The sequence below is a fragment of the Amblyomma mixtum genome, chromosome 2 (assembly GCF_055824585.1).
Source record: "Amblyomma mixtum isolate Tamu chromosome 2, ASM5582458v1, whole genome shotgun sequence".
NCBI lineage: Eukaryota > Metazoa > Arthropoda > Arachnida > Ixodida > Ixodidae > Amblyomma > Amblyomma mixtum.
Genome location: NC_143013.1, coordinates 316,805,163 through 316,833,124, shown reverse-complemented (window position 1 = coordinate 316,833,124; position 27,962 = coordinate 316,805,163). Strand labels below are relative to the sequence as shown.

The 27,962-nt window shown below is 49.0% G+C and overlaps 1 protein-coding gene across 1 annotated transcript; it reads right to left on the bottom strand.

Moving 5' to 3' along the window:
* Window positions 1-40: 40 nt before the first annotated feature.
* Window positions 41-27,012, bottom strand: LOC149365072 (uncharacterized). The gene is made up of 15 exons (XM_089568780.1): window positions 26,955-27,012; window positions 26,028-26,152; window positions 24,026-24,175; window positions 19,919-20,392; window positions 17,541-18,227; window positions 16,614-17,022; window positions 13,121-13,166; window positions 12,933-13,052; window positions 11,670-11,786; window positions 8,142-8,222; window positions 7,991-8,071; window positions 6,939-7,116; window positions 4,514-4,681; window positions 1,562-1,696; window positions 41-349 (listed from the first exon to the last, which is right to left on the bottom strand). The coding sequence occupies exons 1-15, from the start codon at window positions 27,010-27,012 to the stop codon at window positions 197-199; spliced, it is 2,982 nt and encodes a 993-aa protein (XP_089424906.1). The 3' UTR covers window positions 41-196.
* Window positions 27,013-27,962: the final 950 nt, after the last annotated feature.

The window sequence follows — 27,962 nt, the reverse complement described above, 5'->3', positions numbered from 1 at the left end:
TGATAGTTCACGAGCTCAACAAACGGGTTAATAAGCGTTGACATCAAGGCGATAATCAGCGGACGTGATCGGACAAAAAACTGTGACTGTCGCAGCAGGTACACCGAGAAGTTTTACGTTAATGCATATGACATTAAATGGAATACAAAGAACTAAACGTGGGAACTATATACAAAGCAGAGAACACTGTGGGGTGTTATAGGCTGTTGATGTCAGTGGAATTGTGAAGGGTGCGCATTGCTGGCGCCTTCGGCAGCGGGTCGCCTTGGAAAGCGACGAGGCCAATGGTGTTCATGGAGACGAATATGGCGGCCACGGCGATGCACTTGAGGAAGACACCGTACGCCACCTGGAGGACACGCGTGACAATGACACGCTTGGTAAACTTTGTAAACTATAAATTGGCCAGCACAGCACAAATACTAACCCGCAAGGCCGGAACAGGTTTCGCACTGACCTCCGACATCCCCAGGCAGAGGGCAAAAAACCCCAAACCGAAGCATCCACATATTGTAGACGCGGTAATAATCAGACACCATCAGCACCAAACATCCCCTCCGCCGCTGCCAGCCCTCCGAATACATGAGACGTCGTTTTTACACGTTCGACGATACAGACACCTACCAGGGCTATTGTCTCGCAATAGTTCAGGCAATCGGTGGAAAAGAGGAGTGCCCTGCTTCAACCACTGTTATTGACACAGTACACCATGTCCTATCAAAGAAAAGGAATCAACATTATTGCACGGCTCTGCTCGAGAGCAAAAAAGATGGAATTTGCTAACAAGGAGAGAATAGCGCTAGTGACCACGTCAGCAAGGGGATTTAAAGAACTTTCACTAAAAGTCACTAAAGGACCAACCTGTGTTCTTCAATGATCTTCTCACGGCCGAAAAGCAATGCGTGTTTGCACAGGCTCTTAAACTGAAGAAAGAAAAGAGTTTGAAACATCTGTGAACGACTAACTGCGCAGTCCATGCCAGAAAGATCGATGACAGTCGTGTCTACCGCATTTCAAGCGTGAGGGATATTAGAATTTTTACGTAATTCATTTCTGCTCTTGATCTTATTTTTCAATCCTGAAGCTTCACCATGGCTGCTTCCAGTGTATTTCCCTGCCCCCAGCTAACGTCGATATTAAAGGAAAATTTATCAGCTTTATCGCTAATACAATTTAACGCCCGCAGTTTACGCAATCATCATAACGACCTCTTGTCTTTTTCCGGCGTTATCAACCATGTATTCACTTTCATGGTTGAACATCAGGTAACTTGAGATAAACTTGAGATAAACTTTGATGCAGTCTTTCAGCACTTCTCAGCAGCTTGTTAGCACCGCCGCGGGCCAGCGAATGCCTGCTTCCAGCACACTTCCTGTGCTGACCCATAAGGAATGAGGTTCCCGAGAAATGTCGGCCGTTTCTTGGGTCGGTGCGAACACGGTCTGGACGACATGCAGCTGATAAAAAATGTCACCGCATGAGTTGTAAGCGTTGTATTAGGCAGGCTTCCCGCTCATCCCAGCTGTTGCGCCGAAAGCTACTCTCACCATCGCACCCTCACCATCTGGGCGGACTTTGTGTGCAGGTACTCTCGCATCACGAGCAGCGGCAGGGAGACCGGCAGCACGACGTTGATGGAGGCCGCCATGCTGACCGGCACCACGTAGAACGAGACCGGTGTCTCCGTCACCACGGCCTGCGCATGACATTTCTTACTTCAAAACTGACGTGAGGCTCAACTCCTGCGGCTAAAAGTGAGCTAGAAATCTGTGCTTTGACCCGCCTGCCCACCGCGTCGTGGGCAGCCCGTCAGGTGCGTACATCTGGCAGGCCTTCCCTACACCTGGAAGGCCTTCACTTGGGTGAAGGCCTGGGTGAAGCGTGCACCTGGGTGAAGGGCTTCAAAGTAAATGCCTTCAGGGTAGAGGGCTTTAGGTAAAAGGCCTTTGTGGTAGTCAAAGGCCTGGCCTTTATGTCTAAAGCATTTACGATGAAGGCGTTCATGGTAAATGCCTTCCGGGTAAAGGCCTTTATAAGGCCTTTATGATAAATTACTTTAGGTCAAATGCCTTTAGCACTTAAGGATTTTAATTGACCGCCGTAACTAGTGCTACTGCCTAATATTCCGCGGTTAGCTATGCTAAACAGTGTGCTAATTTTTTCTCGTATTTTTGAGTAGCCCCCAGGAAATAATGGTGGTTCTTACCGCACCAGAGGTGCCCCGTCCGAGATAGTGCAGTGATGACAATTTTCAATAAAGGGAAGTGATGAGAATGAACGGAATTATCATGTAAAGAAGGCTTGCACAAATTTAAAACATATTAGGCAGAATGAAAAACAATACTGCACTAGCTAACAGAGAAAACTTCCCTCCTCAGCATAGCCAAGAAGTAGACCATCAAGGCCTAGCCCAGAACGATGTACTGGGCTCCTGGGCTGGGTTTTGAACTCTAGGATTTGAGCCAAAAATTCAGCAAACACTCAATGACACTCAGCAAGCAACATGCTTTGCTACAACTAAAGATGTAAGTGCCTGAAAAAAAACCTTGAAAATTCGGACAAAAAAAAGCGTTTTCTTTCGGTCTTATTCTTAGCCCAGAAAAAGGATAAAAAACCGCCAGTTTCGTAATCGAATTTTTTGGCACGTTATCGCCTGCACTGTAAGATATGGTCTAAATGAGCTTTTTTGGAGAGTGCTCAGCATCTGAAACCCCACGTGGCGGCAAGGTCTTTGTAGCAACAAAGCCGCTGACGTCAGTCCCATGTCGGCTGCTCCGAATTCCCCCTTAGTCAGCGTCATGTGAAAGGAACTGATCGCAGTTTGATAATGTTCATACGAAGTGGAGCAGCAATCTTGTGGGTGAGCTCGTGCAAAAATTTATACACTGGCACTCGAAACTCAGTGTGGGAAAAGGGGCACAAGCAAGCATTTCCCTACCCAGCAGTGACCCATCGGTCTGATACAGTGCTTTGCGTCGATTGTATTGCATGCAATACATCATCATCTATTCCTGAAAACGTTTCGAGCATCTTTGTGAGAATTCTTTACATATTTCTGAGTTACAAAATAAATCTGCTGAATGAAAAAATGTGTTCTGCTTTTTTTTTTTTTCAAAGTCTCGTATTTTGAGCAACGTCTGAGCATCAGACACGCACTATCTCGAACCAGACGCTGCCACTAGACGTCACTCTGCACGTTGCAGAGCGCATACGGCACGGAGTTCGAGCGCTTAATAGACAGGTCTGTGAACGACACGACTGTACGCCTAGAATCTGCCTAATGCTAACGCATTTCTGCCGCGCTAATCGCACCGACCGTCTACACTTTCTCGCTGCACTTCTTTTCGATAGTGAAGGAGCAGGATGGAAGCGGGAACTCGGAGTCACCTCCTCGCAAACAGAATCCCCAGTGCTGAAAACTGCCCGGGCGAGACAGGAGATAAGGACAAAGTACGATGCACACAGCGCCAAGAAGTGCATCCTCTGTCCCTTGGTTTCTTCTTTCTTTCTTTCTTTTTTTTTTCAAAGTACACATGTAATTACATGAAGACACTCAAGGATCCTTAGCCAGAGGCTAGTCGTGGATCCCAAAATGAATACAAATAAGTCTACTGACGATTCAGGAGGAAAAAAAAAACATTTGTCGGTGTAGAATGAGACAATTGCAATGCAAAATACAATACAAAATACAGACTGAAACACTATCGTATGACATTCATATAACCAAATAAAAAATAAATGTCATTCTACATTCAAATTGCCACGTTCAATAGATTAGTGGTATTATGCCACGCCACAGACGCATATAGTGTCGCTTCACTGAGACGCTTCTGTTTGAAGGAAAAAATTCTTCAGTACTCTAAATGTATTAGGTGAAGATATGAGAGCAGCCTGAAACAAAGGCCGCAAAACTGCTCCAACACGTCGCAAGTGCTCGTTGTAGGGTAACAACTGACGAGCAGTGCATCTTTTTTACGTGCGTTGGAACGCTTCAGTACATTCAGCTCTTGATTTGCGCATGCTGGAACTAGCTTACGCCAGAGCGAACTGCGCTAGTTAAACGGAGAAAGAGAGAGATCATCGCCACGTAGTGGTTGAATAGCCTAGGTCCAGGCCATCGTTGCCAGTGGCAACGGCTGGCTTCTGCCACAGTCTTACGTCTCGTACGAGACCCTCCATGGCATGGCTGATCTTTACGGCAAGAGCTGTAGAATGACGGAAACCAGCCAGACTTCCCAGAAAGTTACGAGAACAGGGAAGGAAGGGGAGGGGGTAACTGAGGTTGCGAAATCTGCGGCGCATGGCAGTGCCATTAATATGTGTAGCGGACATACGGAGCAGGATTCCCATCTCGAGCAACGTGGCGAGCAGGTTCTGCCGCGGAAGTGGTGCAAAATGAGGCGCTTGGGGGAGGAATAGATGGAACGTACCGTGAACTGGCATGAATAAGATGATGTCTACAGCCTCGTTGGGCTAGATGCCGATAAAATAAAAAGCAATCAAGTGCACTTACCACCCGGACCACAGTAGTAGCCATGGATTGTGCGAGGGATTCGCCGACCACCAGCTCTGAGAGGACAGCGGCCACGCTGACGAGGATAAACTGGCTGGACCTGGTAGATCGCTGCGCCCAGAACTGGTCGTCCAGCTTGTTCAGACCGAACTCCACCAGGCGGTACTCCTGCGCCACCATTGCGCTCGTGAGTGCATCCAACGCGCACGCGTTATCCTACGCTGAAGTTGGATCATGCGCACAGCTAGAATCAAGAAATTGCCGTTAACGATGGCTCTGTATTAAAACCTCTATAACGTTGAAGTTGCCTTGCAAACATACGGGAATAATTGCCAGAACCGTATTTAATACTTATCGCTTTTCATACTGGCTCGACAAAAACAGACCGTCGGGCGCTTTATCGTCCATTTTCACGAAATCGACGCCACGTGCGGCAGCGTCGCGATTTATTCTGAGATGAATCGGCGCGCGGAACAGCAGCGTTTCCTCCGTTGTCAGAGCAGTCCGCCAGCAGATTCAGATGGCACTGTCAGAATTTATTGCAGAAGTATTTCTTTACGACGATGCATGGATATTTCTAAGCTAACGAGATAGCTGTCATCGCGTGATTTTTCGGGTGCCAGCAATACATAGGGTGCATGCGAACAGAAGTTTTCCATGCTGCAGGAAAACGCCTGTGGGACCATGACAAAAGAGTTCAAATCCGGCACACAGCCTAATATTTCTATAAACATTATTTGCCTTGGCCAGAAGGTTCTATGTAAATACGTGGCGCTACGTGTTAAAAAATATCGCCGAGCACCTCTAAATGCCGCATTCCAAGCGCGATGAATTTAGTGCTACTGTCCCTGCAGCTGCAGAGGCGTATATGGTGACATGGTGCTTTCTAATCCACAGAAGGGAGTGATATATAATTATTCTGATTGCTTTTTCACTTCGAATGCTCAATGCACTCGCTGCCGCTGGGATCAGACAGGCGGACGGATGGCAAGAACGGAATAGGATTGAATGAAAATAAGTATATCACAGCAGCCTTGCATTCATTGCATGCCTCCATACACCGTACACGAACAAACTGAGGGCACAAGGGGTGGTTAATTGCTTCGTGAAGACAGTTCACGATAACAGATGACCTCATTGGTCTTGCTTTCAACCTGTATACATAAGATTACACATCTGTAGTCGTGCATCTGGACTTGTACATCTGTCTCGTCTTCCGTTACGCTGTTTTATCCAATTATTCAAACATGTACCAACCAGCCCGTATTTCGCCTCTTCTGCAGTACAGTAGGTTTGTGGGCTGTAGAGTTGAGGGTGTGCCGGGCTTATAAAAGCAGTTTATCCTCCTGTTGGGGTTATGGCGACATCTGTGTAAAGAATAAAGCTATCATGTTGTGTAGAAAAAGCTTCTGGTAACGGCGGTGAGGAGAACTCCGACTTCTTATGACGAGCAGGCTTGTTTGATGTAATGTGGCAGTAGTCCCATAGAGGTGGATGAGGCTCGAATATCGGACTAAGAGAAACTTTACGTGGTCTGTTGGTTTGTCTCTGGGTAATTAAATCTTCCAATGTGTTGAGCTGCGCATACTCGTGCAGCAGACAAATAGGAGTTGCTCGGGGTAGGCCAGTAATGACTCGCATGGCTTCGTGGTTGAGTGCTAATTGTGGACCACTGTCGTTTCGTAAGGTGTTGAAACTGAGCCCGTTATAGGAGCCGCAGTTGAAAGGCAGTGCGAACAAGTCGATGAGCTGTATCTGAACGGGCCCCTCCAGAGCGATTAGCTATTCTGCGGATGAGGCAAAGTGTGTTTATAGCACTCTTGTGCATAGCTGACAACCAAGCCGTGCCTTTGCTTGAAGCATGAACGTGCAGGCCCAAAACATTGGTATGTTCCACTTCAGGAAGTGGTGCATTGTCAATAGTGAGCACAAACGGAGTGGCTTTGAAAATACGGCGGCCAGCTTTATTGCCCACATGGACATATATCAGGATTTGGAGAGGTTGAGGGAGAGGCCAGTGTCGGCAAGAAAGTTGTGAAGAAGATTTTGTTTATTTCATCACCCGGTTATCGGCGTCTGGCTGCGATGCTGACAGTAAAAAAGACCGGCCGGGTGGTAGTCGGTGTCTAACGTGGCCGTTGGTGAATCGATTGCTCGTGGCAGTGAGCAAAATTTTATCGCCCACCTGCCACCAGAAAGTGGCGCTCCAGTGGCAAAGCGAGAACAACCTAACAGAAAACAGAAGCGGGACTATCGCAGACCGCAAGAGCGCGCCTATCTCCGATGGCGACAGACCGAAGGCGCCAAATGTATGTACTATACCTTTGTCCAGGCGCTCCGCTGTTCGCATTTATTTTGTTGCCGAGAGTACGTGTCGTTTCGCGCTGAGCAAGTTGTCGTGGATGCGATGAAAGAAGCCTCTCACCTCGACTGTCCTGTTGAGTGCCATGACGGAGCCCAGCATCAAGATGATGTTCCAGGGCATTCGCGAGCACAGGGAACGCCAGCTGAGCGCGCGATTCGACCACCAGTGGCGCCAAAGTGAGCCGGGCGCGACGCTGAGTACCAGCACGGTCAGGCCTAAGAAGGGCGCCTCCAGGTGCCTGCACGCCCATGAACGCGCCTGAGAAACCCACCGCACCGCAAGGCGTCCACTGTGCGGAATCTGTTGGCACCGAAGTCCGCCAGTTCTCTCCCACAGCTCATGCCCGCACCTTATCACTTGACACACTTCAACACAGACGCATATGTGATTGCCTAATCACTCTTCACAAGATCATCAACAAATGCATTTATGTTGACACCCCGCTATTCTTTTCTTTCGCCAGTTCTTCAGCACGTGTCACTCGCCGTACCAACCCGCTTAACATTGTGCCGTTTATGCCATTTTTAGACTGCTTCAAATATTCATTTTTTCCTTCGACAGTAGAACTATGGAATGATATGGATGTCACATTACGTCAGATGTCTGTTGACCGCTTTGCGCAAGAATTGCCTAATCATGTATTTTCTTATTAATACCACACTATTGTTTATGTAAAATCCCTGATTCACACTTGTAATTATGCACTTTCCTACTATTTTATCTATATGTTCCATCCTCTGTACCACTACTGCAATGTCCCAATTCATGGGATAGCAGTATTTGTAAATAAAAAGTGGTTTCAATAGCCGAGACAAACCAAACCATTCCCATGCACTATATACCTGCGCTTGATTAACAGGCAATAGTAAGGCTGTTGTGTTTGCGTGAAGGCAGAACATCAAACAGCATGGTGTAAGAGACAATCTTCTCTATAGTTCTCCTGCGCAGCCTCGAATGCTTGAATGCGCCAGCTTCTGTTCAGTGCCAATGAACTGTGCGCTGAAGCACAAGCGCTGGTGTTTGTCTTTACAATATATTTCGGCTATTGCATTCTTTCCGGCTTACCGTCATCCGATCTAGAAAAATAAGCAGAGCTTGTTGCAGGTACTCACCATTCAGGATGTTGGATTCCATATGCGCTGGAGGCCACAGGGATCCCCATGAGCCAGTAGAAAACCAAGGCCTCTCGGGTACTAGAAATGTTCAGTTCCATACCAGGAAATTTAGTGAAGAGACCGTATATAGGAGAGCCACCTAACTTACGTGTGCCTCTTCATGTTTCGGTGACGTAGACGAGCACACTTTGACACGTCATTGTGCACGCGTTCTTCAGTGTCCTCGTCCCTACAGAAAAAGACAGGCGCATATTTCTGGGGTAAGTGGGAGGTTTACATGTCAGTCTTGGCGAGTGTTTTGCGAAATCCTAGTACCAATCTTGCGATGTCGCGTAAGCATCAATGGCTAGGTGCATATCAATACGTCGTAAAGACCGTTTAACGAGGCTTTCTTTTCATCCCTTCCTTTCATTACACCAACTGAGAACATTTCGAGACATCATGGTATAATGGTAGACGCTGGCTAAAGCTCTTCGTTTTTAGCGCGCGTCCCTTGGCCTGCATACGAAATCAATAATTGCAGATGCCGCGGTGGCTCAGTGGTAAGGCGCTCGTCTACCGAGCCGGAGCACCCGGGTTCGAACCTGACCGCGGCGGCCGCGTTTCGATGGAGACGAAACGCAAGAGGCGCCCGTGTGCTGTGCGATGTCAGTGCACGTTAAAGATCCCCAGGTGGTCGAAATAATTCCGGAGAACTCCACTACGGCACCTCTTTCTCTCTTTCTTCTTTCATTCCCACCTTCCTCCCTTCCCTTACGGCGCGGTTTAGGTGTCCGCCGAGATATGTGAGACAGATACTGCGCCATTTCCATTCCTCAAAAACCAATTTACCAGATGCCGTAGGAGCACAAAACGCGAAAAAGACCATAATCATACCACATGCCGATCATTTTAATCACGTAGCAGTGTTTCGTGTGCCACACTAGCTAACCGACCTAAAACCTGTGGGAATCCTGGCTTTCGCCGTCGCCTTTGCGCGGCTAGCCGGCCTCCCGCGTTGTTTCTCCTCTTTCCCTTGCTCCCGCCTCAGGCGGTGGAGAGGCGGCTGGGTGACTAATCACTGTCATTTAGCCACAGCTCCGCCCCGGCTCCCCAAGGGCCTTTGCCATTGGCGCCTTTTGGCGGGAATTCGGGACCCCGCTTTGGGCGGCCGCGCGCCGCGCGACCGTCCGAGCGGGGCCCAGAGAGAGAGGGATCCCTCCGAGACAGCGAAAGGTGCGTACGTTACTGTTTGTCCCTGCCGGTCTTTGCCGCTCGGACGAGTGCTTACTCGAGCTCGCCCGCACGTGTCCTCTGACCTGCAGCGGCTCGAGCCTGTCCAGCGGGGTCCAGCGACCTCTGACAGGCGTACCTTGCGTTGATTGCCCACTCTCTCTCGCAACCGGCCCAACGGTCGGCACGAGAGAGATCACAGCACTGCCGCGGGGACATTCTCCTGCAGCGGCGTGCTAGCGGCGCATATTGCTCGAGTCGCTTCGTGCGCGCAGCGGAGCCTTGCTCCTCGCGCGCCCCCGGGACGGGGTGACGATTGAGTGCGTGTGTACTGCTGAAGGACGACGTGAATAAACGTCTCCTTTGTGAACTTGGAGGCCTATTTCTTTGCGGCGAATCGCTCTCCTCCCAGCGGAGGTTGAGTGCACCGCATCGGTGTCCCAGTGTGTGTGTGGTGACGGCTGATCGGGGCCCTTGGCTCGCGCGAAGCTCGAACCCGCGGTGGGTGGTGGCCTGTGTCCACTTAGAAACCCACAAACCTTTTACTTAAGGTATCTGTATTCTGGTTGTGAACGGTAGTAATTGAGCAGCAATGCATTTACTCATCCCACACTGTAAACAAAAATACACCCAAAAGGGAGTAAAAAGGGTGGCGGCCACCCTTTTTACTCCATTTGTGAAAACATTTACTCCATGAGTGGGGAGTAAAAAGGTGGACTGTCCTCCATTTTACTCCCATGAGGGAATAAGGGAGTAAAAATGAGGATTTGCCAGCATTTACTCCAAACTAGAAAGGGAGTTAATTGTGCCGAATACTCCAACAGTGCCGAAATGGAGTAAAAAAACACCATTTTGTGCAATCCGCCCCGCCACCTAGCGTCTCGTCTACTTCTGGTCAGTCGTCTGATAACGGCGGTGAGTGAAGACCGCTTGGTTACCATCGTCGCCGGATCTCTGCTGTCTTCTGCTCCTTCACGGGCGCCAGCCGCGGTACAAGATACCGGCTTGTCGCCGTTTTCCGCTACAGTACGTACATAATTGAATTGCTCCTGTGAAGCCTCCAGTGCTCTAACCATACCTAACTTTCCTGTGTTTGTATCGCCCACCCGTTACAGCCCCCGCTTAGGCCTAATTCTCACAGGCTTTTTAGAGCGCTGCTCTTTGGCGTCCGTTCCTGGGTTTCGCGTCGTCGTCGGCGTTGTCGTCGGCCTCGTAACCAGCTCCGCCCCCCTTTCATCCCCCCAGCGCTATCAGCGACCGACTGATACCGCTGGATGCCGCTGACGCCGCTAGAGAGTCAAGATAACGTGACTGCATAGAACACCGTCGCCGCCATGCAGAAAGAGGAGGAAAGGGTCCCCCCCCCCCCCCCCTGTTCTTGTGTGGCGGATAGGGTGCTCTTCAGTTGCCGACGCGCCGGTTATTTCACGTAGGCCCCGGCACGTCGACGAATACGTGACCACCTTCCCACGGCTAGACCTGGTTCTTAGCGCTGCGGAAGCGAGGGTATCATATTGTTTGTGTCGGCATCGGCGGCGTTGTCCCTGAAACCAACTCCGCAGCTGGGGTTGACTCACTATCGGAAAGGTGAAACAGCTTATTTGCTGCGCTCAAATTTCGCATTAGGAAGTAACGTAATCGTCGGTAATTTTTTTTCAGTGTGGTCCTCGCAATGTGTTGCAGCAGATTATGTGTTGCATGAACAGGGAACTGTGATAGAACATAGTGTGAACGCTGAGCTCTTGATTGAGCTCATGAGGCCACATTTTTCCTCAGCCATGTTTAAAATCCAAGCCTTAATGAAGTGAATATGAAAGCAGACACTGCCATTCCAAACTACCATCAGGTGTATTTTCATCTTTTCTGCTCTGGTTTTGGGTCAAATATAGCGTGGTGCATGACCGTGAAAACTTCCCAGCGTCTCCTTTTCAGTTTTGAAGTACTGATTATAATGTTACATCCCTTTATCTACGAACATGGCCAACGAAACGAGTTCGTACAGCAAAAGGAGACGACAAGCAGACGACTCCTGCCGCGTACGCCGCCGTTGGGCTAGCAGACAGCGGAAAGAATGCGTGACGCGGGGTCTAGGCCAGCGCAGTTTCCCAAGTTGGGTTGCTGGAGGCCCGCAGAGCTACTGCCCGTTTCCGCCGCTGTCACTGCTGTAAGAGTGAGCCTGAATGAGGATAAATAAACATGACGCCATTTTTGGGCTCCATTTCTGTGGGTAGTAAAAAATGTACTCCCTTTTCACTCCAATATAACTCCCTTGTATAAGGGAGTAAATAAAAAACTCCATACATATGGAGTAAAAAAAAACCTCCTTCTGGGTGTGCGTTAGAGGACAAGCCATTTACTCCCTTTTGGGTGTTTTTTTTTTTTTGCTAACAGTGCACTGTCACAGATCCCGGGTTTATAACTGCGCTATAACTGGATCCTCAAGAAAATGGCGGTGTGTGCTTACCAGCGCACGAGGCTGGCAGAGTAGATGGAGGTCCAGCAGATGACGCAGCACACCAGCGCCACGGGAAAGGACACGGCTAGCCAGCTCTGCCAGTTCACCGGGCATACGTCGTCGCTGCTGAGGTCACGAGAAAAACACCACGCTGGCTAACTCCCTCTATGGGTTGGTTCCCCGGCAAGGTAATGCACCTGCTGCCTCTATTTGGTATTTTCGCAGCAACAGCATCATTTGTGCCGTCGCACCAGGTCCCGTCGAAATGATCACACCACGTTTTTATTTACCATTTTTATAAGTCGGTGTTTCCCCCCCCCCCCCCCCCCCCACTCTTCTCAACGAAGATTCTCTCTTTACTATCCTACTACTTCTGGCGAAGGCGAATTGCACTAGCGCAACGTGGCCCGGCAAGTCAGATCCCACAAACGACCCACATTTTCCGCTAAATCCTGCTGTAGGTATCCTGTTCTTGCTAAATCCTCACTCTTAAAGATACCGACTGCACCAGGGCGAGCATCGTAATTCTGTGTCTCATTCGAATCGGCAGTGACGACGAAAGAGACAGCATGTTTTGATCAATACAGCTGATAATCTCATCTCACTTGTGGCTTGTCGCGTGCTTCAAAGATCTGTCTTCGGGTCCTTGTTATTTTTACTCTGTATAACTGATACTGTACAAGCGCTTCAGTGCAATGTGCGATTATACGTACGAAGACGGCTACGTCATGTGCAGAAATGTAAAAAAACTTTAAAAGTCAAATGCATCCAAAGCGCGCTGCCAATTTTTTTTTCTGATAAAACTTCTGCAGCATTATTAGAGTAACTACAGAAAATCTACCAAGCTCATTTCCTGATAATTAAAACATCAGCATTATTACAGTAATTACCGAAAACCTCGGCTGGCAAACGCTAGCACAGCACCGATTTCCCGCGATATTAAAACTTTTATATTTTACTTTGTCTTCACAAGTTTAAACAGGAGCTTGTACAGTTTACTTCCCCGCTTCATTTTTAAAGTTCTATAAACCCACAGTCGCGCTGATGCCTTAAGCAATTCATTTTTTTTTTCGCATACTTCCACACACTGTAATAAACTTCCCAAGAGCACTGTTCAACGCAAACATGTTTCGAGTTTCAGTCTTATCGTTCAGTTTATCGAAAATTCTTTTCTGCAGGCGATGCTGCGGGGGTCGTGTACGTTTTGCAAAAGCATTAAACTTCATTTTCGCCCAGCGCCCTTGTTTTAGAAAGGCAGTGGCAGCTCATTACCAGTCAAGGGTGACGAGGACAGTCTCGCGCGTCGGCAGGGTGCTGAAGCTGGCGATGTTCCCGAATATTGCAGTGTAGGTGGCGCCGGCAATAAACGCTGGCCGCGCTACCATGGTGAGGCTGCAGGTAAAGGATGAAACTCGGGAACGCAGAAGCCACACTTGACTGAACAATTAAGTTATACTTACACCCGCATGCGCAGGGACGATGTCTGTTGCTCGGCACCAATGGCGCCTGCGACAGAAAGAATCGACATGTTGTCGAACGGTCAGGAGAAGAAGGCGTTACGTATGCTTCATTTCTTATCGAATATAATATGCTTCGTGCTCAACGTAAGCTTTGCACTTTGCAGGACTTCTCAAGAATAGTGTCTCATATCGCGAGAAAATAAAATTGGCAGTGGTTTAGCTCTGGTTAAACCTGGAGGATTGCGAAAGCAACGAGGAGAGACCGAGAGAGGCGATGGAGAGCGCACGGCAGCGGCGGCGGCCCCGGCACGCTAGCTGTGCGCCGCTACTGCGCATGCGCAACTGGCGAGCGCGGCGGCGGCACCTCTGAGTCACCCGCGCAGCGACGGAAGCGGCGCGCCAGCTGTGCCCCGTGTGACGTCACTGCTCCTCGCGCATGCGCAGTATGGCCTCGGTGACTCGCGTAGTGTTGCTTTCGCAATAAAAGCGAAAATGTTAAGCATGCAACATGAATCCTTTGAGAGAGGTTCGAGACAAGAAGGCGATAGCGATGCTGTCACATGGATACGCTTAATCCCGCTGCAAAGACTGACATTCACAAATCGCAGCTAAAGTCCGAAAGTGACCAATATTTATCCTCTGTTAATTAGCGATCATATTCGTTCGTTGGTATCATATCGTGTCATTTACTCCTCATGTCAATGGGGCCAACACAACCCCTACCATTTAATGCGATAGAAATTCCCCGCTTAGTTACGTGACGTGTATCATGCGAAAACGCCATATCCAGTTTTAAATAAAAAGTCAAAGTATCGATATAGGGCACTGGGAGTATACGAGCATATATATTTATGCAGGCCACCTATTACCATATATATACAATTCCCTGTACCTTATGTTTCTGTTAACTGTGAACAGATAGTTATTTTAAACCCTCCGAGAGATACATCGGTGCGGTCTGTGTCGGTGAATTGTACAGCAAGGCGGACAATATGTATGTGATAGAGCTCAAAGATTAAACTATTTATTAACTAACATTAACTAATCAACTTGTTTACTTTTGATTTCAAGGGTCAACATGGTATGAAGAAATTGAAGGCTATCAACATAGAAGCTGAGTCCAGTTTTAAATTTTCTTTACCGGCAATGCGTTTTGAAATATTTAACGTCAAAAATACGCATTTTCTAGCTCGTTGAGTTCTCTCCCTAATGCACAATTTTAAAATGGCGTCGCTAGGTGTAGTATTGTCGCAGAAATCATGGCAACTGCTTCTACGGCATAAAATAGACAAACTGCTCCCATATTTGTTGTAATTGAAACGCCAGCGACGCCATTTTAAAAATGTGCATTGCGTGAAGCCAACTTTGCGAGCTAAAAAATGAGTGTTTTTGACGTTAAATATTTCGAAATGCATTGCCGATAAAGAAAATTTAACTGGACCCAGCTTTCATGTTGACGGCCTTCAATTACTTAATGTAATGTTGACCCCTAAAATAAGAAGTAAGAGGTTAATAAGGTAATTTTAGTCAATTAATCGTTTAATCCCTGAGTTCAATCACGTACTGTCAGCGTCAATTGAAACGCGAACAAGCCAATTGAAACGCGAACTGCACAAATCGCAGATATTATACTAGGGAGGCAAAATACATGAGCAGTTGATTTTCCCATCGAAGCCGAAAAGACCGCTCTTCTGAAATGTAAATAGCCCACGCCTGTATTCCACCTCCAGCCTCTAATATGCTTGATTTTTTGTGCTCGCGTTTCAGGTGTTTTGTTCACATTTCATTTGACGCTGATAGTACATGTGCAATCCGCCTGCACAGACCGCACCGACCTATCTCTCGCAAGGTTTGAAATCAATGTCTGTAAACAGTTAAAAAAACACCCGGTATATGCGTAATCGAAGAGGTCATATCTGAGAGATACGTATGCATGGACAAATCAGGTACACATATGCCCTCTTGCTAAATATACATATCTGTAAAGATATCACACAAGACATACATAAAAGTGGCCCATATGTTCTTATATACAAATATGCACAACTCCTATATATCCATCTGTATTGTTGGATTTTGACATCCTGGTGCGAATCAGGCTATATCGGGCGCTGTAGTGCATATATGGGAGAGATCATATATGACCATGTTATGCGAATACTGCTATATATGACAGTACGCCCAAATCTGCACAAGCCCAAGGTTGAAAGTTGCCCCAGGAAACGACCTCGCAGCTTACGCTTGGCATCATGCCATGCGCATTTTCTCTTCCCATTATACGAAGCTGTTAAGCATTCCAGGTCATGGTTACAACATATAGCACAAAACACAAAAGGACATCGACAACAGCAACAGTACTAACATGCATCCGGAGCTGCGCACACACGTGTGGAACCACGCTTCCCCTGCTTCAAGTGAATATCTTGAGCATAACTCTTTCATGACGAAAATTTGTGGGCGCGAGCAAACAAAAGACAGAAAAGAAACCACAGGACAAGCGCCTTAAGGCGCTTGTCCTGTGGTTTCTTCTCTGTCTTTTGTTTGTTCGCGCCCACAAATTTTCGTCATGAACAACCTACAACTAGCCCAGCTTTCCATTCTGTTGAGCATAAGTATTTCGTCGCGCGGTGCGCCGTCGATCTGCTACAACCCACGCTCCTCTACAAACCCGAGAGGCCCGCATGTGGGCTCCGCTTTTCGGCAACAACGCGACCTCCCATGCTCTTGGTTCCTGGCTGTCGCCTAACCGCCGCTGTACCTCAGTTTCAATATGTTTTAAAACTGCCGGACGACCGGATGGACCACTTGCATAATAACAACAGGAGAAAACCAATTCTAAGTTGTGCGGATGTGAGAGGTTGAAGGCCATCAGCTCGTCGGCCCGCCAACTTAGCTCCGTAACATAGGCGCCGGTAGACACCCGACTACAGAGGACATCGGCGGTCTCGGACGCACAGTCCTACTAAGTTCTGTCTGTACTTGCCGATCCTTTACGTTAAACCAGGCTTGCCGCTCGTCGCTCTAGACCAAAGTTCTTCCAATACAAAGATCAGTGGTGTATTTCAATGAAAGTAATTTCGAAATTAAGTAATTACTTTTGCTGCACAATTACTGCTCTAAAGTAATTCGTTACATTACTAAGTTACCAGAGCTGAAGTCTATTAATTACGTTAAAAACTACCGGAAAGGTAATTAAGTTACAGTAATTCAATTACTGCAATGTCTGCTTTAGGAGATACCAAGGGGAGAACCAATTTTTTTTTTCTGCAAGACGGCAGGTTTGCTACGACATGCTGGAAAACAGTATCGTTGCATTATTAGTCACTTCGCTGCATTCATTTCGTTACTCTGAATGTCAAAAGAAGAGCGTTACACATTATGAAAACACGCCACAAGGTGGCGCAAATGAATTCACTGACGCAAATTCGAACCACATTCCGTATGCGCTTTCGGTTAGTTCACAAAACCGCCAACCTCCTCACGCTCAGCTCACCGCGTGGTGTGGTCCTGGAGTCGGGATTACCAATGTCATTATCGAACGGCGTTAGTCGCTTCCAGCTGAGCATACTGCCGCTGTGGCTACCGGTGCTGGGCTGGATGGACGGGCACCGCTTCTTCAGGACTCCGCGGACCTCCGGCCGTGGTTCCTGTTCTTTCTCCACTGCAACGGATCCTTGCCTCGTCCTCGGCTCCGACAGAAGCGCAGGCTTTCGCGCCGGCGCTGTGTCGGGTTTCTTCTCCGGATCTGGATCGGGCACTGTTTTTTCCTTTGACTTAGACGTATAGGGTGCTTCGCGCACTTCGCGCTTAGTCCCTATAGCCTTCAAGCCGCGCGAGTGATGAACGGTCTGGCCAGGCACCGGGCTGTTAATCGCCGAATCCTTCTGTACCGGGCTGAGTGCCTGAAATAAGTGCGGGCAGGTATTTCAGGCGATTATGTTAGAAAAAGAACTCATGGGCTGCTTTGGCAGTTATTCACGCTTACATTAATTCTGGCCTTCCTTTCTGTTCTTATTTACGCCTAATATTGCAGCGCGGTGGTTTATCTCTCTTAATTTTTGAAGCTCGCTGCGTGCATGCGCATATCGTGAACGCATTTCCGGTGACTCCTTCAACCAACCGTGTACTGATGATCTAACTGCGGGCCTTATTCGCTACTGGGTGGATTCGGCGACTGTGGCACTAATGTAACACAACTACATATTCATCATGCAGTAGGTATGACTCGAAGCACACGGTGGACCTCACGATTTTTTCGTTTTTTTTTTTTGGGGGGGGGGGGTCTGCACTGAGGAAGGTTGTTCGCTGGGCTGCTCCACGACAATTAAGCTTCGCCTTCTGCTCGCAGGCCACCGTACCAAGCGTAGGCATTTTACTTCCACGAGATGCGAGCCGAATGCTCAGTGACAGGCTGCAGTACCTGCGCGTTCTCTTCGCGTGTCCTCGTCGGAGCATCGGCCTCATGGTCGCGGCCTGGCTTGGAGCGGGCCTTGGACCTCCTTGGAGAAGGGGAACGATGCTTGCCGCCCTTGCGTCTGGCTGACGGTGAAGACACTCCCGCTAGGGCTGCGCTGGGACGGTCGGCCACTGGTGAAGTCAACGCTGCGAGCGAACCATCCCTCACGATACTGTGGCTCGCCTCGGGGCTCATTACAGAAGTAACCTGAAGCGGCGTGAACGCAGATGGCGCGGACGGCGACGCGACGGCCGACGACGACTGCGGTGAGCGCGTCGTCGACATGGGCGCCTGGTCGCGAACTTCGTGGCTCTCCTCTCCCTCCGAGAAACCTAACGGGGGCGTCAGCTGGAAGCCTGCCGTCGGAAAGGAGCTCTTCCTCTCGTCTGCGCCTGTGGCTACTGCGGATGGCGACGGTAGCGGACACGGGGGAGTCGGCGGTAACGACTGAGGCGTTGGAGGCGGCGGTGTTGCAGAGCTATTGCGCTTGAGGATGGAGGACGGCCGCTTGGGTTGCATGCTGAGTGAGCGGATGCGCCGCACGGGTAGGAAAAGCGGCCGACCGTCAACGCCACGCTGAGGACGCTCAGAAACGCCGAATGAAGTCTTTCGAGGCTCCGAAACGCCGAATGATGTCTTTCGAGGGTCTTTCTGCGCAAGTGAGCATTCATTTGTTGAAATATACACACACTAAGTTCACTACCTGCGCAATGATAATAACCGGGTGCGCCAAGTAGTTCTTTCATATTCTGTACAAAGCGGGTGGACGAGCGATTAAAAGGGTATTAGTAAATTACGAGCGTTACTTCGACATCGTGTTAGGCCGTATATAGTCTTTTTGTGCCATCGCAAGTGCTATCGCCTGTTAATACTCGTAGCCATCATCATTAGCCTAACTGCATCCACTGCAAGATTATTCCCCCGAGTCTTGATCCCTGCTCAAACAGTCAGCATCGCCTGGGCACCCGCCTACTCCTCTCTCCCAGGCAACGGTTCCGCTCATAACACTGCCCGAGAATTAGCTTACCTGGCAGCAGGAGACAGAGAAAGCGGTTTTGTCCTTTCACAAGGATGTATTGGCCACGCATAAAGAAATTACGCAAGCAAACAGTGCCCGCTGGTGACAAATACCTATCAAGGTCCAGCAACATACCGGACTTTGGTTGCAGACAAACATAAACCCTCACCCCACAATATATTCACGCATATTTATCTACATAGATACACCGGCATCTAGAAATTTTGCCTTGAGTCAGCCAACCTCATCAATATCATGAGGGGTTGCTGAAATCTCCCAAAAGGGCATAGCAATATCGAAAATATGGAGCAGTGGGAGGCACTGATGCGCAGCTCAGAAAGCGGCAGCCGCCGGGGCCCAAGGACTGCTGTCCGCCTGACCCCATCACTCTTACCCTCTGCATTTGTGAACAATAAAGTTTTCATAAACAAGGCTGCTCTCATACTCTCCAATTAACCCTGTCCCGTACCAGCTGCGGCCGCGACGGCCGCGTTTCGATGGAGGCGAAACGCAAAAGGCGCCCATGTGCTATGCGATGTGAGCTAGGGCACGTAAATCCCCAGGTAGTCGAAATTATTCCGAAGCCGTACTACGGCGCCTCTTTCCTCTTTCACTCTAACCTTCCTATCCTCCCCTCAGGGCGCGATTGAGGTGTCCACCGTGAAGTGAGACAGTTACTGCGTCTTTCTTTTCCTCAAAAACCCATGGCCACCAAATAGCTGCCCGCCGCGGTGGCTCAGTGGTTAGGGCTCTCTGCTATAGAGCCGGAGTTCCCGGGTTCGAACCCTGCCGCTGCGGCCGCGTTTCGACGGAGGCGAAACTAAAAGGCACCCGTGTGCTGTGCGATGTCAGTGTAAGTTAAAGGACCCCAGGTGGTCGAAATTATTCTGGAGCCCTCCACTACAGCAGTTCCCTCTTCCGAATTCTTTCCCTCCTGCTTTCCATCCTTCTCTTACGGCGCGGATCGGGGGTCCACGGAGATTTGAAACAATTGCTGCCCCCTTTCATTTCTTCAAAAACCAATTTTCATTTTTTTTTTTCATATCATTAAAAACTTCCCAATTCCATCTGCCCGCCCAACCCTGCCATTTCCTGCCTACGCACTTGACAGAATCCAGTCTGTTACTATTAATGACCGTCAGTTGTCTTGTCTTCGCATTACATGCCCTACGTATGCCCATTTCTTTTCTTTTTTATTTCGAATATATCGTTAACGCAAGATAATAGTGCACAGCAGCAAACGGCTTTGACTAGTTTATAAGTTTTTTTTCTTTCTGTTTCCCCAACTACGGACATTTCCAGCGTGAATTGCGTATATACTTACTTTAACCCGCGGAGCATCCTGTGCTTCGATTCTCCGCAAGTCTGGATGCATCTTGAACTGCCTGACGACCGAACTGCTGCCGGACGCCTCGCTGGCCTCGCTGACGACGGAGACACTCCGGACCCTCCTCCCCGAAGCACCCGCGCCTGCGGTGCGGCCGCAACGCGGTCGCCTGGCAGCGTCGGCGCAGTTCGAGCTTGCCCGGATGCGCACTCCGCCCCGCTGGTCGGGCCCCTCGATCTCGTCGTGGATGGTGGTGACGAAGCGCTCGATGAATACTGTGCTGAAGACCACGATGAGCGTGCTGGGCAGGATCAGGCTGAGCGCGAAGACGAGCAGGTGCATGCACACGAAGAGCGGCTGCATCCGCAGGGCGTAGCGCTCCAGCGCGTACAGGCACAGGCGGAAGAAGATGGTCGTCTCGTCGCCGATGATGGCAACGGCGAACAGCAGGGAAACCGACAGGACGCGGGGCTGCACGAATTAAGACGAAGTAATTCTACGGAGAGATTTCTCTTAGGTCCTGAAGGGAACTGGGTGCATTCATTAGGAAGAAAATTACGTAATGTTTGCGCAATGCAGCGTAAATCGCTGTTCCGAGCGCGCTGGTCTGCAGCCCCGTTCACCTTCTGCGCACCTTGGTTCACGCCACGAGGCTAAGTGATGTCCACGCGACGCTCTTTATGACATCGCCACTGACGTCACAACTAGGTATTGCCATCCCATGTACAGATAACGACAAAATTTTGCCGAATACCAGTTCGGGCAATAAACTTTATTCCTGTCCTGTTGGGCATGCACATCTATGAAAAACAAAAAAACACTGCAGGACAAGAAAACGTCTGTGCCCCATCATCTGTGAGAAAAACTCTAGGGAACACTCAAGCTCCGCCTTGTGGCTATGACGGGATAGCGTTTATGGCTGCCTTCAGTGGCCTGGGGCACTCCTTGCGTATCACTTCGCAGACATGACACTGTTCTTTCTTTCATCATCACACAACGCTCAGCGTACCCTTGAGAGTGCAATGCCATAACATTAGAGATCCTTCCCTCGCAAGTACTTCTCTATCGCCAAGGTTCTGCCTACGTGCATTTATATGCATAATTGTCATCCAGATCGCGGGGAGTCCTCGTATATACCACTCCTACAGTGGTACAGTCAGGGACAAAGGCTCCAGACCACGTGTTCCTCTAAAGGAGCCGATAGCTCTGCTATTATTCGGCGCCTGGAGACCACACTTGTGGAGGTGCAAGTTAAATTTTTGTTCTTTGATCTTCACAAGTGCGGTCTCCAGCCGCAGTCTGATAGTAGAGCTATAAGCTTTGTTTGAGGAACACGTGGTCCAGAGACTTTTGTTCCTGACTGTACATCGGTTGCGGTGCGCCGCTGCACCTTGTTTCAAACATAGCCACCGGTGTGACTTATGAAATCCCGGTCGCTCTTCCTGAACCTGTTACGACCAATCATTAATGTACCTGCCACCTCTCAGGGTGAACAGTTTTCTCCTAATCCGGTGGGCAGGTAACACAATCCGGATTTTTCGCTCACAACGCGAACGACGCGGACGACCCCGACGACACCGGATTTTCTACAGAACGGGAACCTTAACGCTGTCCCGTTAATAGAGAGTTTTGGTATTGCGGGCTTTGGGTGATTGCGTGCTTAGCGGAATAACGGGTCCTGAGTGTGCAGAACGCTAACGAGGAAATTGACAACTTGCAAAATAACTTGCGCCATCCATCGGAGAAATAAAGACACCGCCTACTGGTTGGAAAACACAGCCGCTGTTCACGCCTCGGTACGCATTCGGGAGTGCTTATGCAGCCTTTTCGCTATTATTAGTGCTGTTAGTGCCGACTGAACCTTCGGGAAAGACCAATGATTGAAGACAACGGCTTTCAAGTCAATTTTTTCGAGACGAGATGGACGGCGATGCATAAGCATGATGAAATATTTTATGCGTGGCATGGACTGCCGGCCGACACTTATGCCATCCGACAAGGCCTTCACGGGTGTGCTTTCAGAGAAGGCTACATCATGAAAATGATGATCACCCGCAGTACCGATGACCCCGAGGTCAGTCTTTCGAGAGCAGCCTGCGTACCGACCGTCGATGAAGGACGGCGCGTGTGTCGTCAAGATGTGGTTCAAGACGGGTGTCGTCGTGGAAGCACGACGTGAATGGTTTGTTGGATGAGATTTTCGGTTTTCGACATTCGCGATATGCAAATTCGCTCCTGAAGGGAGAGCATGCTAAGAGTCATCTAAATTTCGGCGCTACAATTCCCGTGAACAGGATGCGCCTCCGTAGTTATAGTGAAGTAAGCATTTATGTGCCCTTAAAGAAGAACAGCTACGATGGTGACGCCTATAGTTCATAGCATATATCGCAGTGTAAGCTCGTATTGCAAGAGAGGAAGTTTACCACCGAACGTCTTTGTCGAATATTATCTGCGTGCAGTCATAGAAAAAAAGATTGCTCTATGAGATTCGCGGAAAAGTTATTTCTACGCGATCAGGCAAACCAAGACAATAAAAAGCATAGAAGCATGAAGGAGAATGCGTGTTTATCTATTGGAACGATCACCAGCTGACTGGCTAGCAATGCCACGCAGTTCTTTCTTTTCTTTCGTGGATTCGATCCGTAATCTTTTGTCCGTGACTGTACATACATGTGTTAGCGCTGAGCTCTCTGTCAGTCGCAAAACTGAGCAGCCGAATAAAATGCCGAACTTGCGCTATGTTGTCACATTTATGCGCCTCAGTGATATGAGGATTGCTCGCATATGCCACATTGTGCCATCTAGGTGTCGGCGCTTCACTGTGGCCATCCACGCAACTATCCGTGCGGCTGAGCATGCATAAGAGAACAAGAGGTGCCGTACCGGAGGGCCCCGGAAAAATGTCGCCCACCTGATGATCTTTAACTTACGCTGGCATCGCACAGCACACGGGCGCGTTTTGCGTTTCGCCTCCATCGAAACACGGCTACCGCGGCCGGACTCGAACCCGGGTACTACGGCTCAATAGTCGAGCGCCTCAACCACTGAGTCATCATATTGGAGGGACTTGTACGTATATCCGTCCTTATATAATAACCTAACCTAGCCTCTGGAGGTCGTGCTACGTTTCGGTCATGCGACCATTGCTGCGACGCACACCGTGATGGCTGGCCGTAGTAAATGCACTAATACAGGCAAAATGCCAGCGAAGCCACATACTCTACCATTCGCGCTTAGTTGTATCTTAATGGTACATCCTATCGGTAACGACCCTAATGGGCGCGCAGCTTCTTCATTTCGCGTTGTACCCATCATATTCACCCGTGGCTCATGACGCTCCGAACCTTGAGGCGTTGATGTGAAAGACTTTTTCTTCGCAATCGTTTGCCCCCAGTAATAATTGGCGCTGACCACAGGAGGTTGTCCACGCAAGGCGTCGCGGCAGCTATGGTAACGTGAACGGCGGGTTGCACCAAAAGGGGTATAATAAAAATTAGCGACCCTTTGATACTCAGGAGGTTCTTGACGCATAGCTCGGCGAATTTCTTTGCAGGCCTGCTCGACAGGGTTCATGCCTTACATGGCTTCCAAAAGTGTGATTCGATTAGCAAACCGATTATTCTTCCGGTTAACCTCCCTGCCTTTCCTCTTCTTCCTCCTCCTCCGCGCCTGCCGTACTATGACTCAGCTGCGCACTCGGGCACTCGTGCTGAGGTGCGTTCAGCGAGGATGAGGAGATTGTAAGGAAAGATGCGGTTAATGACACAGAAGCCCCCCGCTCAGTGACCTTCGCATTTCTTCACTCGATGTTTAGCTGTACGAGTACCATAGGAGCTGCCATCGTCTTTCCTCTCGGGTGCCTAGATGGGCGGAGGCGCGGGCATCAAGGACCTCTACTTGCGCTGCTGGTCTTCGTTTCGCGCTCGTAACCTCCTCTTCTCCATCCATCCTCACGTGGGGGCTCGCGGGGAGAGACTGAAAGGGATGGCGGTCATGCACTCACGTGCCCGATGCAAAATACTAAACGCGTTGCCACAGAATCATCGGTGTAATAAAACTTGCTGCGGTGGTGCAGTCAGTGCAACCATAACTTGATATACTGACGCCCAGGTAGGCCGCTGCCAGCTGGTCGACGCCGCAGACGTCGCCCAAGGGCAGGACGACGACGGGCACCATGGCAGCGACGGCCGACGGCAGAACGCGGCCCATGAGGCCCACCACTGTCAGCAGGACGCAGTAGATGCAGGTGCCCGCCTGCGTGCGCCCCGAAACATGCTGTATGCGCGCTGCCATTTTGCGACTGCATGCTCTCTATACGTTATGTGGACAGCTTAGGACGCCTGTCTTGCGCAAGCTGTCGCATATTTCACTAAGCGGTGCATACTGTTACGGAGATGGGTTTGCTTATAATATGAGCGAAAAAATGGGTGAAAGCAGGGAACGGGCAGCGTCAGGCTAACCACAGCCCGAGTCCTCGCGCTTCAACTTCGTTCTCGTCTACCCTGCGCGCAGCGCCACGCAGCGTAATCGACGTAACAATACCTGTATATTGGCGAGCACCTTCACCTATGTCTTAGCGTCTTTATAATCCTGTAAATAATTCTTCATGAGTGCGCAATGGAATTCAAACGGGTCATGTTCGCAGTGAGTAATCCTACCAAGTTTAATTTCCCTCTGTTATGTTTTGAATTAGGCACCGCAGCTTTAAAATACACCCGAAAATGCGCTAATGCATTGTATTGTAAGAGAACGCATGCTTCGTTCTCACAAGTGCAGCTAATCTAAAGCAAACTCCCTCGATTGCGCCCTGCATTGTACTTGCACCTCAATCCTCATTTATTTTGTCCATGAATGCCTATTTTCCGTTCCATACCCAAGAGATTCTCCAAGCAAGGAATGGGGAGCAGAAGCGAATGCTCTTGCCATGATTGAAACATCAAATGCTTCGCATTCAGGAGAAACCCTGAAAAAGATCTCTGTCCAAGAACCGAAGAGTAGGGCTAGAGCTAGTCATCTTACCAGCGGCACCATTCACGCAACTTTTCATGCATGAGAAGGGATCGTAACCGGTGAACTCCCGGATGTATAAGCAAATCTTTTAGCCAACCTTCGCTAAATTACTTAGCGCCATCATGTTCAACATTCAAAATTTTGAATATTGGAAAACTCTAAGCTACTGGTACAGAAATATTAATGTTTTTGGTCCTGTAGTAATACATTCTTTTATAGTGTTTCCATCACTAACGCAGAGCAGTTAAGACTGCCAGAGACTTTTGACGATAGCAAAAACGTTAATAGGAAAAAAAATTCAAGCCTGCCGACAGAAGATCTGCGGTCATGTTGATTGTTGCAGTGAAATCTTACAATATATGAAAAAATTCCGCTTATAACTCTTTCCCATTCAAAAATGCTTTTGTCCAGAATTGTTAGGTACGTGCTTCATAGAAATGGTAACTGTGTGCACAGTTCTCCTGCGGCTTCAATATTGGCTCCTTGATGTGTTTTGTATCCTTATGTCCTAACCAGACCGTCAGTGGCTCCCGGGGCCTTTTGATGACTTTGTCTTGCAAAGAGTTGTGGACTATACGCATTATATTACATTCAAATGTTTTTTTAGGGGAATCCCCCAAGATGGAGTAGAATTTTTCTTTAACTGCGAAGTTTCTGAGAAAGCTGTATAGCTTTCCGTTGTAGCCGTATGGCTGCGCTTGGGTGGGTGTCAATGAGTAATTACTCCCTTATTATATTATATTTTGGGGTTGTGTGCGTGCTGCAATATCCGCCATGCTCGTTTCCCTTTATCCCATATGTAAAAAAACCAAGAGGAGGCTTACGTTCGTTTTCTGAAGTTTAGATTTTTATGCTTGCCATGTTTTTCTTTTTTCAGTACTTGCGTGTTTCAGTCAGCGAACAGTACAAATTTGCTTGACTCAAAAGACGCGTCGTCCTTTTCCCTGCCGTCTTGTGCTCTGCGCAGCGCCCCCAAGTGTCGATTCCAAATTCGCCTATAAGTACTACTAAGATACTCTGGCACTACATGCACGCTCATACTGAACCCCTAAAAAAGTTAACCGTCTATGCTTGCATCACCCATTCTTGTTCCTACCTTGTCTCCGAAGACGAAAGGCAGCAGGTAGACGGGCATGAGCAACTCAATGCAATCCTGGAAGCTGCGATCCTTCCGCTGCATCTCCGCCTCCTGAGTCGTCGAGCCTCTCTTGATACCGTCGCCTGCGCAAGCAAGCACCCAGAGGGCCACCTGGAGCCTACCGGCTCTGTTAGCTCAACAGCGACTGTAGCCAGATGGCCAATACATATACTTCAACGCCTTTGGGTATTCCATCTGTGCAGCGTCGTGGCATTTTTGTGCGTTGCTATGGTCACATTAAGATTATAATCAATGTAACGTACGTTTGCATGCAGCGTGACTATATACGACTCCTCTTTCTCTGTTTCATTTTGCTCTCCCTCCTACAATCCTTCCCTTAAAGGGGCTCAGAAAGGGACTCTCAATAATGTTGCGGTATGCCTAGCTAAGGTGTCAAAGGATGCCGCTTCACAAATATCTTCCAGTTGAAGCCAGTTGACTTGAATAAATCTATCTAAACTCCATTTCTCCAGTATGCGCTTCCTTCTTCTCATGCCCAGCGTAGACCCAAGACCAGTTCAAGAAACCGGTTCATCACACTTGACACCCTTCTTTCCTAAAGGAACGGCACACACGGGTGAGGCTTACCTCAATGACACCACCGACGAGGTGTTATCACAAGCCTGCAGGCCAACTCAGCAACGCTCAATTGAAATGCAGAGAATCTGAACGCGTGGCAGCGGAGCGATGACGTTATTCAGGCGATAACAGCGCTGTTAAACCGTAAAACGTTGCTCATACAGTTACTGTTATTAAAAGAAGCTAGAGGTGACTGCTTCTCTCGCACATCTGAAATACGCAGACCCTGGGACGAGCTCGAAGAAATGACTCTGAGGCAGAGTGCATCACCTTTGAAACCAGCCGGCGGCAAATAAAATATCGCACCTGGATTATACCGCTCGCTGCTCGGAGACATCGTCGGCGGGGCGACCTCCGAGGCCATGGCCGACGTTGCGTCTGGTGGTCAGGAGGAGGACGAGGATCGTGTGGCTTCGCCAATAATCTTGGAAAAGGAGCTCCGAGGCACGGCTACACGGTGCGCTGGTCGGCAAACCAGAAAGCCGCGAGACAGAGCTCCGCGTGACTGCCTCTTCTTCTGCTTCTTTGCCTTGCTACCGCTATGCGGCACTGCCTACTGCCGACATTGTTAGGACGTCGTTCTAAAACAACAGCAATGCAACGAGGGACGTCCTTTTCCGGGGTAATTACTGTTTCGCTTCCGCCTCCGTACTGTATGTCATAACTGAAAATGCCCGTCTTTACCTGCTTCCTAGACTGCTGTTATTGACAAGATGTATGCATCGGAGATAGGGGAAGCACGAGCGAAGAAGTCCGACATCTGCCATTCCGGTTTATGTTGTCCAGATCTTGGATGTCGTGCATCAACGAGGCCGGGCGATACAAGAAAGTGCAGGTGCCTGCAATACGAAAAGCAACAAAATTACTACTACTCCACAAATATGTATGACGGGCGCACTTTTTCCCGCTTTCTAAGCAGTTTTTCACTTGACTTGAATATTCGACATTAATTTTCAAGAGAAATAATTTTAAAAATCGTCTCTTTAGAAAAATGTTTATAATTCGTATTGGAGGAGCCTATTCATCCATTCATTCATTCACCAATTGATTAATGTTTAACCCCAGAGAGTAAGGTGGCTGCGATAATTAAGACATTACACCCAAATTGGTTGGTTGGTACTGAGGAAACGAAAGGGCCCGGTAACTGTCTCGCTTCTAGTTGGCCACCTCCACCACACCCTGAGGGAAGTGAGGAGGGTGGAAGCGAAAAAAGGAATAAAGAGGTGCCATAGTGCAGGGCTCCGGAATAATTTCGACCACCTAGAGATCTTTAACGTGCGCTAACATCGTATAGCACACGGGTGCCTTTTACGC